At 36.9% G+C, this 17500-nt stretch overlaps 1 protein-coding gene across 5 annotated transcripts in view; it reads right to left on the minus strand.

The window, feature by feature from the left end:
- LOC135213986 (uncharacterized) overlaps nucleotides 1–17500 on the minus strand; it is a 107702-nt gene that overhangs the window by 54158 nt on the left and 36044 nt on the right. For 2 of the 5 annotated variants that reach the window (XM_064248063.1, XM_064248069.1), the window contains exon 2: nucleotides 10643–10664. The exons of 1 other annotated variant lie outside the window; for it this stretch is intronic. In XM_064248063.1, coding sequence (XP_064104133.1) covers nucleotides 10643–10664 — 22 coding nt within the window. Of the gene's footprint in view, nucleotides 1–10642; nucleotides 10665–13544; nucleotides 13567–17500 lie in introns of all 5 variants that reach the window. 2 more of the 5 variants (XM_064248071.1, XM_064248070.1) reach the window with 2 other exon arrangements.

Raw genomic sequence — 17500 nt, forward strand, 5'->3', positions numbered from 1 at the left:
TTAATCTGTATGCACACTATTTTCAAGGAATTATTTTTCAGCATTCCTTATTTTCGTTCTGTCTTACACATAATGTTAGATGTAGCTATGAATGGATTCCTAGCACACACATTATCTAGTATATATTCCTGTAGTTTCCACGATGATTCTGGGTCAACATTCCGAGCGAATATTCCATTTCGTTTCCAGAGACTGCAGTGATCTATTATAATCAACGTTCGACTATCACTGTTAACTCCGCATTTGCCCTTGAATATTGCAAGTGACTAAAATCAGTCCCTTAATAGACACCAGAGACAATCATTTCTTGATGAAAATGCAACATATGTCATTAATATACAATTACAATAAGAGTTTGACTAACAGTACTATATACATTACAACGTTCAGCCCTCCAACGTTTATTGTTCCCGAGATCTAGATGATTTAAACAATATAAGATTCCATCCAGCAGAAAAGTCCGGTACAGAAAAAGTGCGGACGGAATGAATAAGAGATTGCGGTACAGAAAAAAAGTGCGGAAACCTGGATGAAAAATAAAGATTGCCGGACCAGAAAAAAGTGGCGGAACGGATGAAATCCAAGATTGCGGACAGAAAAAGTGGGCTGACGGATGAATAAATAAAGGTTGGCGGACAGAAAAAAGTTGGCGGGACGGAATGAATTAAAGATTGCGGTACAGAAAAAGTGACGGATTGAATAAATTAGTGCGGTACTGAAAAAGGTGCGGACGGATGAATAAACGATTGTGGACAGGAAAAAGTGGCGGTGGACGGATGGATAAAGATTCTGCGGTGCTAGAAAAAGTGGCTGGGTACTGGAGGTATAAATTCAAGATTGCGGACAAGAATAAAGTGCTGGACGGTGATGGATTAAAGATTCGCGGACAGAAAAAGTGCGGACGGGAATGAATAAAGATTGCGGAAGAAAAAGTGCGGACTGGAAAAAATGAAGTAAAGATTGCGGACAGGAAAAAATTGGGAATGCGGAATAATTGAAATTGCGGGGACAAGAAAAAGTTGCGGGACGGATGAAAAGTAAAGATTGCGGACGAAAAGTTGCAAGGACGGATGAAATAAAGATTGGCGGACCAGAAAAAGTGTCGGGGACGGGATGGAATAAAGATTGCGGAACAAAGAAAAATGTGCGGACAGAAAAAGTGCGGGACGGGAAAAAGGAATAAAGAATTGCGACAGAAAAAGGTGCGGCGGATGGAATAAAGGATTGGCGGACAGAAAAAGTGCGGACGGATGAATAAAGGATTGCGGAGGAAAAAGTGCGGACGGAAAATGACTAAAGAATTGCAGAAAACAGGAAAAGTTGCGGAGGAAAAATGAATAAAGATTGCCGGGACAGAAAAAGTGTCGGACGGAAAAATGAAGGAAAGGTTGCGGAACAGAAAAGGAGGGACTTTTAAATGAATAAAGGTTGCGGACAGAAAAAGTGCGGGACGGTGAATAAAGATTGCGGACAGAAAAAAGTGCGGACGGAGGAATAAAGATTGGCGGACAGGGAAAAAGTGCTGGAACGGATGGAATAAAGATTGCGGAGTACAGAAAAAAAGGTGCGGACGGTATGAATAAAGATTGCGGAACAAAAAAGGTCGGCGGAAAAAACGGAGGGGGGAATAAAGAGTGCGGACGGATGAAAAAAATAAAGATTGGCAGAAAAACGGGACGGATTGAATAAAGGTTTTTGCGGACAGAAAAAAAGGCGGACGGATGAATAAAGGTTGCAGGACAGGAAAAAGTATTGGCGGCATGGGGGGGGAATAAAGAATTGCGGACAGAAAAAGTGCGGGACGGGTGAATGAATAATATCTAAAGGTTGCGGACAGAAAAAGTTCGGGCGGATGGAATGACAAAATAAAAGGTTTGTTGGACGGAGAAATAAAAGTTGCGGACAGTACGGATGAATAAAGATTGCGGACCAGAAAAATTCGGCGGGATGGAAGATTGAGATAAGAAAAATTGCGGAAGAAAAAGTGCGGGACGGAGAAAATAAAGGATGCGGACCAGAAAAATGGCGGACGGATGAATAAGGATTGCGGACAGGAAAAAAGTGCGGGCGGAATGAATTAAAAAATAAATTTAAAATAAAGAAAAATTGCGGACGGGAAAAGTTGCGGCCAGGAAAAAGTACGGGAAATTTAAATAAAAAAGATTGGAGGAAAAAGCGGAAGGAAAAAAGTGGAATTGGCGGACGGAAAAAATCTTTGGAATATTAAAGATTGCGGACGAAAAAATTGCGGGACGGAATGGAAATTTAATAAAAGGTTGCGGTTGACAGAAAAGAAAAAGTTGGCGGTGAAATAATGAATTGGGACCTAAAAAATTGGCGGACAGAAAAGTTGCGGACGGAAAAATATGGGAGAATAAAAGATTGCGGACAGAAAAAGTGCGGCGGATTTTGGAATAAAGATTGGCGGACCAGAAAAAGTGCGGCGGAATAAAAAATGAATAAATAAATTAAAAGGTTTTTGCGGAACAGAAAAAGTGCGGAAGGGATGAAATAAAGATTGCGGACAGAAAAAGTAGCGGGCGGATGAAAATAAAGATTGCGGACCAGGAAAAAAGTGCGGTGGGCAAATGGAATAAAGATTGCGGACAGAAAAAAGGGGGACGGATGGAATTAAAAAGATTGCGGACCAGAAAAAATGCCGGACGGATTGGAATTAAAGGAATTGCGGACAGAAAAAAGTGCGGACGGAAAGGAATAAAGATTTCGGGACAGGAAAAATAGTGGAGGACGGTGGATAAAGATTGCGGACAAGAAAAAAAGTGGTGGACGGATGAATAAAGGTTGCGGACAAGAAAAGTGCGGACGGATGAATAAAGATTGCGGACAGAAAAAGTGCGGACGGATGAATAAAGATTGCGGACAGAAAAAGTGCGGACGGATGAATAAAGGTTGCGGACAGAAAAAGTGCGGACGGATGAATAAAGATTGCGGACAGAAAAAATTGCGGACGGATGGAATAAAGATTGCGGAACAGGAAAAAGTTGGTTGACGGATGAATAAAGGTTGCGGGACAGAAAAAAGTGGTGGACGGGAAAATGAATTATTGGCGGGACAGAAAAAGTGCGGACGGATGAATAAAGGTTGCGGACAGAAAAAGTGCGGACGGATGAATAAAGATTGCGGACAGAAAAGTGCGGACGGATGAATAAAGATTGCGGACAGAAAAAGTGCGGACGGATAAATAAAGATTGCGGACAGAAAAAGTGCGGACGGATGAATAAAGGTTGCGGACAGAAAAAGTGCGGACGGATGAATAAAGATTGCGGACAGAAAAAGTGCGGACGGATGAATAAAGATTGCGGACAGAAAAAGTGCGGACGGATGGAAAAAGATTGCGGACGAAAAGTGCGGAAAGGATTGAATAAGATTGCGGAAAGAAAAAGTGCGGACGGATGAATAAAGATTGCGGACAGAAAAAGTGCGGACGGATGGATAAAAATTGCGGACAGAAAAAGTGCGGGACGGAAAAATGAATAAAGATTTGCGGGACAGGAAAAAAAGGGCGGGAAAGGATGGAATAAAAGGTTATCGGACAGAAAAATAGCGGACGGATGAATAAAGATTGAGGACAGAAAAATGCGGACGGATGAATCAAGGAAATATTGCGGACAGAAAAAGTGCGGACGGATAAATCAAGATTGCGGGAAACAGAAAAAGTGGGACGGAATGAATAAAGTTTGGGACAGGAAAAAGTTGCGGACGGATGAATAAAGATTGCGGACAGAAAAAGTGCAAAAGGAAGGATGCATAAAGATTGGGCGGACAGAAAAAGTGCGGGAACGGATTGAATAAAGGTGTGGAAGAAAAAGTACGGACCGGATGAAAAAATAAAGATGCTGGATAGAAAAGTGCGGACGGATGAATAAAGATTGCGGACAGAAAAAGTGCGGACGGATGAATAAAGATTGCGGACAGAAAAAGTGCGGACGGATGAATAAAGATTGCGGACAGAAAAAGTGCGGACGGATGGATAAAGATTGCGGACAGAAAAGTGCGGACGGATGAATAAAGATTGCGGACAGAAAAAGTTGCGGAACGGATGGATAAAGGATTGCGGACAGAAAAAGTGCCGGACGATGGAATAAAGATTTGCGGACAGGAAAAAGTGCGGCCGGAATGAAATAAAGGATTGCGGACAGGAAAAAAAGTGCGGAACGGATAAACCAGATTTGGCTCAAAGAAAAGTTGCGGACGGCATGAAAAATAAAGGTGGAGGAGGACAGAAAAAGTGCGGGAACGGATGAATAAAGATTGCGGACCAGAAAGAAGGTGCGGACGGAAAAAATGAATTAAAGATGCGGACAGGAAAAAGTGGCGGATGAAATGGAATAAGGTCTGCGGCGACAGAAAAAGTTTGCGGACGGATGAAAAATAAAGAGTTGCGGGAACAGAAAACAAATGTGGTGGACGGATGGAATAAAGAATTGCGGAAAAGAAAAAGTTGCGGAAACGGAAAAAGGATAAAAATTAGCGGACAAAAAAATGCGGACGGATGAAATAAAAGATTGCGGACAGCAAAAAGTGCGGGGATAAGAAGGATTAAAGATTTTGCGGACAGAAAAAGTTGCAGAAAAAGGGAGAAAAATATTGCGGACAGGAAAAAAGTTGCGGACGGTAAATCAAGATTTGCGGGACAGAAAAAGTTGCGGCGAAACGGAGGAATTAACGGTTGCGGACAGGAAAAAGTGCGGAATGGAAATGAATAAAGATGCGGACAGAAAAAAAGTTGAGGCGGCTGAATAAAGGATTGCGGAAAAACAGGAAAAAAGTTGCGGACGGATGGAAAAAGATGCGGACAGAAAAAGTGGCGGCCGGATGAATAAAGGATTGCGGACAGAAAATATTGCTGAGGACGGGAATAAAGGATTCGGAATTAAAGAAAAAGGTGGGACGGAGAAAAATAAAGATGCGGACGGATGGAAATAAAGATTGCGGACAGAAAAAGTGCGGACGGATGAATAAAGATTGCGGACAGAAAAAGTGCGGACGGATGAATAAAGATTGCGGACAGAAAAAGTGCGGACGGATGAATAAAGATTGCGGACAGAAAAGTGCGGACGGATGAAATCAAAAGATGGGCGGACAGAAAAAAGTGCGGGACCGGAGGGAATAAAGAATTGCCGGACAGGGAAAAATAAGTGCGGAACAGGAATGGAATTAAAGATTGGGCGGAACAGAAAAAGTGCGGGAACGGGGATGAATAAAGATTGCGGACAGAAAAAATGCGGACGGATGGAAAATATAGAATTCGGACAGGCAAAAGTCGCGGGAAGGAAAAATGAATAAAGATTGCGGACAGAAAAAGTGCGGACGGATGAATAAAGATTGCGGACAGAAAAAGTGCGGACGGATGAATAAAGATTGCGGACAGAAAAAGTGCGGACGGATGAATAAAGATTGCGGACAGAAAAAGTGCGGCGGAAAAAGAATAAGATTGCGGTACAGAAAAAGTGCGGACGGAATGAATAAATAAGATTGCGGACAGAAAAAAAGTGCGGGACGGAATGAAATTCAAAGATTGCGGGACAGAAAACAAAGTGCGGACGGAATGAATAAAGGATTGCGGACAGGAAAAAAGTTCGGACGGAAATGAATAAAGATTGCGGAACAGAAAATTGTCCGGACGGATGAATAAAAGATTCGGTCAGAAAAAGGCGGGGACAAATCAAGAAAAATTGCGGACCAGGAAAAAGTAGCGGTAACGGATTAAATTAAAGATGCTGGACAAAAAGGTGGACAGGAAAAAATGAATAAAGGGGACTTCGGACAGGAAACAAGTAGCGGAAGGAGGATAAAGGATTGGCGGACAGGAAAAAGTGAAGGCTCGGGACGGTAGAATAAAGAAATCGCGGCAAAGGAAAAAATTGCGGACCGGAGGGAATAAAGAATGCGGAAGAAAAAGTGCGGACGGGTATGAATTAAAGATTGTGGACCAGGAAAAAATGCGAGGAAATGGAATAAAGATTGCGGACAAAAAGGTGCGGACGGATGGAATAAAAAAAAAAGATTTTTTTTTTGCGGACAGAAAAGTGCGGACGGATGAATAAAGATTGCGGACAGAAAAAGTGCGGACGGATAAATCAAGATTGCGGACAGGATAAAAGTGCGGAAGGATTGGAAAATAACAGGGTTGCGGACAGAAAAAGTTGCGGACGGAGATAAAGTTTGCGGAACAGAAAATTAAACGGGGATGCTAAAAGGATTGGGACAGAAAAAGTGCGGACGGCTGAATAAAGTTTGCGGAAGAAAAGTTGGCGGACGGATGAAAAAATAAAGGTTGGTGGACAGGCGTGCGGAGGAAGAAATAAAGATTGCAGGACAAGAAAAAAAGTGCGGACGGGATGGATAAAGATTTGCGGACAGGCAAAAAGTGCGGGACGGAATGTGGAATAAATTGCGGAAGAAAAAGTTGCGGACGGATAAAATAAAGAAAATGCGGACAGAACAATGCGGCACGGATGAAATAAAGGATTGCGGACCAGAAAAACAAGTGCGGGGACAGGATGGAATAAAAGATTTTGCCGTACAGAAAAAGTGGCGGACGGCTGAAAATAAAGATTGCGGACAGAAAAAGGTGCGGACGGATGAATAAAGATTGCGGACAGAAAAAGTGCGGACGGATGGAAATAAAGATTGCGGACAGAAAAAGTGCGGACGGAGAATAAAGATTGCGGACAGGAAATAAAGTGCGACAGATGGAATAAAGATTGCGGGGACAGAAAAAAGTAGCGGACGGAGGAAATAAAGAAAATTGGCGGACAGAAAAAGTTGCGGACGGCTAAATCAAGAAAAAGTGCGGCACAGAAAAATGTGCGGACGGATGAATAAAGGTTCGCGGACAAAAAAGAAAAAGTTCGCGGACGGATGAATAAAGGATTGCGGACAGAAAAAAAGTGCAGGCGGATGGAATAAAGGTTTGAAGGAGAAAAAAGTGCGGAACGAAGAAAAAGGTTGCGGACAGATAATAAAGATGCGGACAGGAAAAGTGCGGTACATGGATGGAATAAAGATTGCGGACAAGAGTTGCGGACGGGATGAATAAGATCGGACAGAAAAGTGGCGGACGGATGAATCAAGATTTGCGGACAGAAAAAGTGCGGACGGATAAATCAAGATTGCGGACAGAGGAATTCCGGACGTGAAGGCTCAGATAGAAAAAGTGTAGACAGATAAAAAAAAATACGGACAGAAAAAGTGCGGACGGATAAATAAAGACTGCGGACAGAAAAAAGCGCGGACACGAAAAAGAGCGGACGGACAGACAAAGCCATCTCAATACTTTCCTTTTAAGGAAAACTGGAGATCAAACTGAATCATCCATAGCCCGGGCTACTTCCAGACACGACGATGACGTCACGTACCGCCAAATCCCATCGTGACACAGGAAGAGGAAGTCTGTACCGACCCAATGCATATCATCACCGCCTACAGTTTTACACAAAATGAACACCGGCGCAACACCCACACAGTTACACGTGCACTGCACCCACACTAAAGCAATTTGATTTCAGCGATTTACAAAGGCACCATTTACCAACGTAAATGGATTTTAACTATATCTGGTCTATAACAAATAACATGCAATCAATCGTCACATATTGATTTTTCATATTTCGATATGTGCTCTCTTCTTCCTGTTTAGTTCCCATTACCTTCTGTTACTTCTTTCTCATGAACATAATAATAATAATAACCCGAACCCCACAATGCAAAAAAACAACCCAATCGAATAAGATAATAATAATAATAATAATAAATAATAATAATAATAATAATAATAATAATAATAATAATAATAATAATAATAATAATAATAATAATAATAATAATAACCCGAACCCCACAATACAAAAAACAACCCAACCGAATAAGATGACTTGAGATAATAATAATAATAATAAATAATAATAATAATAATAATATAATAATAATGTAACATATATATATATATATATATATATATATATATATATATATATATATATATATATATATATATATATATATATATATATATATATATGTTGAACTTCCATCTTTGATGTGATTTTTGGTGGTATATTGCTTTACTTGCCCGAAATGTAAGATCGGGAAATACGTGGGAGCCACCAAAAGATTGCTCAAAGTCAGAATCAATTCTAATCTCGGAGTCATTAACCGTACGGGATGTACTTTGAAAACGGAAGAATTCTTTGACATACGAGAACATTGTAATAAATGTAAAACATCATTTTCATATAAGGATTTTCGCATTGTCACCCAAGCGCCCAATGACTATTCTCTCTCTGTTTTGGAGTCGTTAACAATCAAACAGCTTGTGCCCCCATTAAATGGTCAGACTTCTTCCACAGTTCTATTTATAGCATTGTTGACGTCCTTTCCAAACCAGAGAACGTCACTCAGTGTTTTTAACTCAATAGAGATAGGTACTAACTTAAGCATTCTTCACTTTTTAATTTTTTTCGTTCATATTTTTAATTATTATGTTTAACTTTTATGTTGTTCCATTTTTATTGATATTAATACTGAGTCTTTTTTAATTTGTATATTTTGTATATTTTACAGCCCTGATGATGAGACCCAAAGTCTCGAAAATTTGGAAAATAAATGTACGATGCTACGCTGGCTTTTCCCCATCCTATTTATATTATATATTATTATATATATATATATATATATATATATATATATATATATATATATTCATTTATATATGCATATATAAAATATGTGTATCTACAAACATAATATGTATATATGTAAACATACTATATTGTATAATATGTACTTACACATAAAAAGATTGATAGAAAACAGGTGCATTCATTCTTTCACATTAGGTACGGAAATTTGTCGGGCCATTAAGAAACTCAATGTAATATACCCACTGATATTCATTATTCAGTTTTCCTTTGTGTCATTCTAATCTGCCTTTTTTTGGGAGGTGGGGATACGTCATTCGCTAACGATTAGTTGTAGGAACGGGGGTTGTATCATCTTTTATCATACTACGTTATAGTGTGATGAAAGCTATTTTTATACTATCATGTAGGTAGTGTGTTGAGTATTATACATTTATTATATATATATATATATATATATATATATATATATATATATATATATATATATATATATATATATATACATACAAAGAACTATCGTGACCTCAGTTTCTACATCTACATTGGAATACATTAGAACACCAACTGACATTTCAATGACAGTAATGACTAGTTGATGAGAACGATACGCTAACTCTGATTGACACCATTATTATCTGCTCATGTTTACGTGTTTATAAATGATTTGTAGCCGTCATTCATCTCTCGTCATGCAAAGGTCCCAAGGCCACATGATTTATTGAAGTAAACAAATAGCCAATTCCATCTGGGTGATGTAAAACAAGTTAAAAACAAAACTTCGGCGCAATCGAGTTTTCCGTACTATGATCGACAGTCTCCAGTTGTTCAGGCCACCAACCATGTCACTTGTATACACTGAAAATAACAGTGGACCAAGAACACTGCCCTGTGGAACTCCAGACACAATAAGTCGTGGTCCACTCAAGATCCCGTCCACAGCAACTCGCTGCAGTGCTGCCTACCTGATAGGAAATCTTGAAGTAATCCTAAAAAACGTATCCACCCACTTCAAGATTCTGACGTTTATAAACAAGTGCCTTGTGATTTACTGAATCGAAAGCAGCAGTAAAATCTATCTGAATTACACTTCATTCCAAACCCTTACCAAGTCCAAGAGAGCATCGCAGGTACTTAGCTGTTTCCTATATGCATATTGACTATCAGCTAACAATCCTTTAGATTCAACATTAAAAGAAAAAAAAAGTAGAGATTGGCCTGTAGTTACTGCAGTCTGCAGATATGCCACTCTTTGGAACAGGCACTGTAATACTATACTATAAGCTTGCACTCATCCGCAAAGATACTACGTCGACATGTAAGTCTATAAAATCTACTAAACTTAGGAGACAACACGCTAGAAACTTGGCCAAGCAAACATTAGACAAGTGCCTAAAGATAGGACAAGTAGGTGGGGATACAATCCACAATGATGTAAAATCCTTCTGTTTAAAATATTTTACATGATTGTGGACTGTATCCCCATTTACTTAGAGGTACGACATAGTACCTAGCTTCTGCATACGACAAGTAATTTTATTTTGTCCATCTTTTGTCCCTAACTAACAATTCTAGGAATCGTTCCAAACCTTAGAAAAAGAGAAACTATTTTTTTCTAGCCTTTTCTGTCGTCGATTTGGTTACAAGACGCTCTCCAATATGTGAGATGTATCCAGAATAGAATGCAAAATTCTTGACTTCAACTACAAAAGACTTCAGAACAATAATACTTCGAAATGTGGTATACAGTAATTATTAATTTACTTATTATAAAATACCGTATTCTTATCATTTTAAATTTCATAACTATTTTCTACCGAATGTTAATGGGTTTGAGACCAAGTAAAAAAAAAATTTTAAATTGCAATACGTGTAATGAAAGAAATCCAGTCCCTTCGAATCTTCAAAAATAACAAATAAATCTACAAAAAAAAACTATCCATAAAAAAATGAGACAATAATAAAGAGTTAACACTCACCAAATCGAGATAGTGCAGAGACCTGAAAATGAAAAGAAAATTTTATTATTATTATTGTAATAATAATTGATCACATTTATATAGGCCGCTCTCTCTCTCTCTCTCTCTCTCTCTCTCTCTCTCTCTCTCTTCTCTCTCTCTCTCTCTCTCTCTCGTCTTTTGTAGATGTAAGCGTCAATAAATACTTGTCTTTTGTAGATGTGTTCAATTAAATACCGTCTTATGTAGATGTAAATGTGTCAATAAATACTTGCTCTTGTAGGGGTGTCAATAAATCTTTGTCTTCTGTAGATGTAAGTACCAATAAATATTTCTCTTTTGTAGATGTGTCAATAAATACTTGTCTTCTGTAGACGGAAGTGTCAATAAATACTTCCTTTTGTAGATGTGTCAATAAATACTTATCTTCTGTAGATGTGTCCACAAATACTGGTCTTTTGTAGATGTAAGTCAAGTTCAATCATTTGTGCCGGTCAATGAATTCAGGAGCTACCAGGAAAATTCATCAGCGAGTAAACAAACAGAAATTCTAAAAATAACAAACTCACAAACAAAAGCTGTGTTCCAACTTTCAGCAATAAAAGCCAAGCTAAAAGCTTTGTCTCGTCATAAGAGCCGTTACAGAACAGAACATTATTGGCAAGAGATTTTAAGAGAGAACATTTTTTTAAGTCAGCCGCCAATTCTTATCTTTTTTTAAAAGAGCGTATTTTCGAAATTCAAAATTAGTTATCTGTCACTAATCGAAGCATTAGTGGCTGTGTGTCCGATTTGGAAATTAAGAGAATTTGGACGAGAGACTTCAAATGTAAGCATTGATTTTTTTTTCAGTTCCCACATGTGCCCGCGGGGGCAAATTAGCGGAATCAGTTTGCTATCAGGCCAGTCCAAATAAAGCCCTGTATATAACCAGGCAATTTTGTGCGTTCAAATCCAATTCCACCAACACCTGTACACCAGACCAGAACTAATATACATTAACGTCATTCTTCCATTATCCGCCTGTTTGACCCTCCACTTGTCCACCCACACACCAAAATAATATGTGTAAAAGGTCCGCTGAACCAGCACCTGATATCGCAAACCACCTCGGGGACCGGAATTAGAACTATCTATCTATCTAGCTATCCATCTATCTATCTATATATCTCCCTATCTCTTATCAGCAGAGCTGTCACTCACTGCATTAGCTGGTGAGATACATATCATGAGTTACAGTTTCCCGCTCTTCACGAGCTCAACTCGACAGTAATGTACATGTTTATACCACTAACGGCTTTGTCGTGATTGAAGCCATGACGAGAAGGCTGTGGGAGTCGTTACGAAAAAAAAAATTAGAAAATAGAAAATGGCGTCATAATCAGAAAATTCACCTCCTCATCTACTGCCAAACACCTCTGACACCAAGTCTTGTCGTCACGAACAACAGAGAGGTCCCAGTCGAAAGCTAACTGTTGTTTACGGAAAACACGTGAGAATGCTGACTGAGTATATAAAAAGAAAAAAAAATAACATGAAGCTGTCGAGCTGAACTTTTTACAAAGTACGTGTGGCGTAAAAGAACTGAAAAGATGAGAATTGAGGAGGTAACTCAAGGTGATAAAAATGTTAACTCGACGACGATAGGAGGAGGAGAAGGAGAAGAGAAATATCCTAAAGGAAACAAAATATATTATTACTATTATTATTATTATGAAGGAGGAGGAGAGGGAGAGAAATATCCGAAGGGAACCAGACTGTATTATTATTATTATTATTATTATTATTATTATTATTATTATTATTATTATTATTATTATTATTATTATTATTATTATTATTATTATTATTATAATATATCTATATATATATATATATATATATATATATACCTATATATGTATGCATGTATGTATGTATGTATGAGGAGGAGGAGAGAAATACGTAGAACTTCATTTTTACGGGGCTGCTAAAACATTTGGTTTCGTAAGGAAATATTTATTTAAACAGTTAATACAATTTCCGGCACACCAGCTTAAAAGGAAAATATTTACTATCAAAAATGTGAATGAACAAATGAGAATTGGGGTTTGATCATATTGCACCTTGACTATCAGCTAACAATCTTTTAGATTCAACATTAAAAGAAAAAAAAGTAGAGATTGGCCTGTAGTTACTGCCACTCTTTGGAACAGGGCCTCCATGGTAACTACTATACATTAAGCTTGCACTCATCCGCAAAGATACTACGTCGACATATAAGTCTATAAAATCTACTAAACTTAGGAGACAACACGCTAGAAACTTGGCCAAGCAAACATCAGACAAGTGCTTTAAGATAGGACAAGTAGGTGGGGACACAATCCACAATGATGTAAAATCCTTCTGTTTAGAAATATTTTTACATGATTGTGGACTGTATCCCCATTTACTTAGAGGTACGATATAGTACCTAGCTTCTGCATACGACAAGTAATTTTATTTTGTCCATCTTTTGTCCCTAACTAACAATTCTAGGAATCGTTCCAAACCTTAGAAAAAGAGCAACTATTTTTTTCTAGCCTTTTCTGTCGTCGATTTGGTTACAAGACGCTCTCCAATATGTGAGATGTATCCAGAATAGAATGCAAAATTCTTGACTTCAACTACAAAAGACTTCAGAACAATAATACTTCGAAATGTGGTATACAGTAATTATTAATTTACTTATTATAAAATACCGTATTCTTATCATTTTAAATTTCATAACTATTTTCTACCGAATGTTAATGGGTTTGAGACCAAGTAAAAAAAAAATTTTAAATTGCAATACGTGTAATGAAAGAAACCCAGTCCCTTCGAATCTTCAAAAATGACAAATAAATCTACAATAAAAAAAACTATCCATAAAAAAATGAGACAATAATAAAGAGTTAACACTCACCAAATCGAGATAGTGCAGAGACCTGAAAATGAAAAGAAAATTTTATTATTATTTTGATGGTAATAATAATTGATCACATTTATATAGGCCGCTCTCTCTCTCTTCTCTCTCTCCTCTCTCTCTCTCTCTCTCTCTCTCTCTCTCTCTCTCTCTCTCTCTCGTCTTTTGTAGATGTAAGCGTCAATAAATACTTGTCTTTTGTAGATGTGTCAATAAATACCTGTCTTCTGTAGATGTAAGTGTCAATAAATACTTACTCTTGTAGGGGTGTCAATAAATCTTTGTCTTTTGTAGACGGAAATACTTGTCTTCTGTAGATGTAAATACCAATAAATACTTCTCTTTTGTAGATGTGTCAATAAATACTTGTCTTCTGTAGACGGAAGTGTCAATAAATACTTGCTTTTGTAGATGTGTCAATAAATATTTATCTTCTGTAGATTTGTCCACAAATACAAGTCTTTTGTAGATGTAAGTCAAGTTCAATCATTTGTGCCGGTCAATGAATTCAGGAGCTACCAGGAAAATTCATCAGCGAGTAAACAAACAGAAATTCTAAAAATAACAAACTCACAAACAAAAGCTGTGTTCCAACTTTCAGCAATAAAAGCCAAGCTAAAAGCTTTGTCTCGTCATAAGAGCCGTTACAGAACAGAACATTATTGGCAAGAGATTTTAAGAGAGAACATTTTTTTTTAAGTCAGCCGCCAATTCTTATCTTTTTTAAAAGAGCGTATTTTCGAAATTCAAAATTAGTTATCTGTCACTAATCGAAGCATTAGTGGCTGTGTGTCCGATTTGGAAATTAAGAGAATTTGGACGAGAGACTTCAAATGTAAGCATTGATTTTTTTTTCAGTTCACATGTGCCCTGGGGGCAATTAGCGGAATCAGTTTGCTATCAGGCCAGTCCAAATAAAGCCCTGTATCTAACCAGGCAATTTTGTGCGTTTCAAATCCAATTCCACCAACACCTGTACACCAGACCAGAACTAATATACATTAACGTCATTCTTCCATTATCCGCCTGTTTGACCCTCCACTTGTCCACCCACACACCAAAATAATATGTGTAAAAGGTCCGCTGAACCAGCACCTGATATCGCAAACCACCTCGGGGACCGGAATTAGAACTATCTATCTATCTAGCTATCCATCTATCTATCTATCTATCTCCCTATCTCTTATCAGCAGAGCTGTCACTCACTGCATTAGCTGGTGAGATACATATCATGAGTTACAGTTTCCCGCTCTTCACGAGCTCAACTCGACAGTAATGTACATGTTTATACAACTAACGGCTTTGTCGTGATTGAAGCCATGACGAGAAGGCTGTGGGAGTCGTTACGAAAAAAAAAATTAGAAAATAGAAAATGGCGTCATAATCAGAAAATTCACCTCCTCATCTACTGCCAAACACCTCTGACACCAAGTCTTGTCGTCACGAACAACAGAGAGGTCCCAGTCGAAAGCTAACTGTTGTTTACGGAAAACACGTGAGAATGCTGACTGAGTATATAAAAAGAAAAAAAAAAAACAAAAAAAAATAACATGAAGCTGTCGAGCTGAACTTTTTACAAAGTACGTGTGGCGTAAAAGAACTGAAAAGATGAGAATTGAGGAGGTACATCAAGGTGATAAAAATGTTAACTCGACGACGATAGGAGGAGGAGAAGGAGAAGAGAAATATCCTACAGGAAACAAAATATATTATTACTATTATTATTAGTATGAGGAGGAGGAGGAGGAGAGAAATATCCGAAGGGAACCAGACTGTATTATTATTATTATTATTATTATTATTATTATTATTATTATTATTATTATTATTATTATTATTATTATTATTATTATTATTATTATATATATATATATATATATATATATATATATATATATATACCTATATATGTATGCATGTATGTATGTATGTATGAGGAGGAGGAGAGAAATACGTAGAACTTCATTTTTACGGGGCCTGCTAAAACATTTGGTTTCGTAAGAAAAATATTTATTTAAACAGTTAATACAATTTCCCGGCACGCCAGCTTTAAAAGGAAAATATTTACTATCAAAAATGTGAATGAACAAATGAGAATTGGGGTTTGATCATATTGCACCTTCAACAGCCTATACGAGTAGAGACCACGTTAAGACTTCTCTAGGTCACATCTGGGCCAGTTCAACAGGTCAACGAGTCCCAAGATCAGCATCAAAAGGGTGAAGTCTTTCTTTAATATTTAAACAAGGACCCAATTGTCATTGGGTTTTAGTATTGATTTAAGTTTAACAGTAGGTGTATGTATATATATATATATATATATATATATATATATATATATATATATATATATATATACGCATATCAACATACCTATATTTATATATGTAATATAAAATATATATACAAACAAAGCCTATACATACATATATATATATATCATAATCTGTAGGCAGGCAAGTATAAATATACATATATATATATATAATATATATATATATATATATATATATGTATCTATATATGATATTATATATATATATATATATATACATATATACACATACAAAAAATAACAGCCGACATTACGATCTGTCAGTGGAAATAACGATGGAAACTTGTATAAAAAAAAAAAAAATTTAAATAAAAAAAACAGATCTGCTGTCGAAGTCAGTTTGTAGTGGTTAAATAAATGGCCTTACTAATGCTCATTAAAAGTGGTTTAGACCAAGTTCTGCCTGCCCACTTGACAATTAATCCTAAAAGCCATTTGGACGATAAAACAAATATTTACTCATCGGTTCGTGTACGAAATGACAGGACGGAGTTGAAATATTGAAAAGTGCTTTTAAGCCATTTATTTCCTGTGTATATATGAACAGAGATGCAATTGTATTGTATTGTATTGAAATCGATTTTATTCTTATAGATTGCATTTCAATAATTGGAAACAAAAATAACGAATAAAAATACGAGAGGGTGGTTCGTGCAGTTTGTTTCGAGATATATTGTCACTTCCAAAGGGTTGAAATTCTATTTAAGCTTTAATTCTCGATGGGAATGATATCAATTTTCATCCAAGATGCTTCTCGGGCCAAGGGAATAAAATTCTGAAGCATTTTCAATTTTTTTTATCTCTTTCTATATCTGGCAATTGTCGCCCACGATGCTTAGAAGTTCTGAGTTAAAAATTCTGGCATATTTTCAGTGTTTTTTTTTATCCGCATAGCAAGATGCTTCTAGGTCCAAGGGAATGAAATTCTGAAGCATTTTCAGTGTTTTTTTTAATCTGGCAATTGTCGTCCGAGATGCTTAGAAGTTCTCAGAAAAAATTCTGGAGTATTTTCAATGTTTTTTTTTTTTTTTTTTTTTTTTTTTTTTAATCTGGCAATTGTCGTCCGAGATGCTTGAAGTTCTCAGAAAAAATTCTGGAGTATTTCAATGTTTTCTCTTTTTTTTTTTTTAATCCGGCAATTGTCGTCCGAGATGCTTGGAAGTTCTGAGAAAAAATTCTGGAGTATTTTCAATGTTTTTTTTTTTAATCTGGCAATTGTTGTCCAAGATGCTTAGAAGTTCAGAGAAAAAATTCTGGAATATTTTCAGTGTTTTTTTTTTTTTTTTTTTTTTAATCCGGCAATTGTCGTCCGAGATGCTTGGAAGTTCTCAGAAAAAATTCTGGAGTATTTTCAATGTTTTTTTTTTTTTTTTTAATCCGGCAATTGTCGTCCGAGATGCTTGGAAGTTCCCAGAAAAAATTCTGGTGTATTTTCAATGTTTTTTTTTTTTTAATCTGGCAATTGTCGTCCGAGATGCGTATTAGTGCTGAGGAAAAATTCTGGAACATTTTCAGTGGTTTTTTTTTTTTTAATCTGGCAATTGTCGTCCAAAATGCGTAGAAGTTCTGAGGAAAAAATTCTGGAACATTTTCATTTTTTACTTGTTTTTATTTTAATCTC

This window comes from Macrobrachium nipponense, chromosome 43 (genome assembly GCF_015104395.2).
Source record: "Macrobrachium nipponense isolate FS-2020 chromosome 43, ASM1510439v2, whole genome shotgun sequence".
NCBI classification, from domain to species: domain Eukaryota; kingdom Metazoa; phylum Arthropoda; class Malacostraca; order Decapoda; family Palaemonidae; genus Macrobrachium; species Macrobrachium nipponense.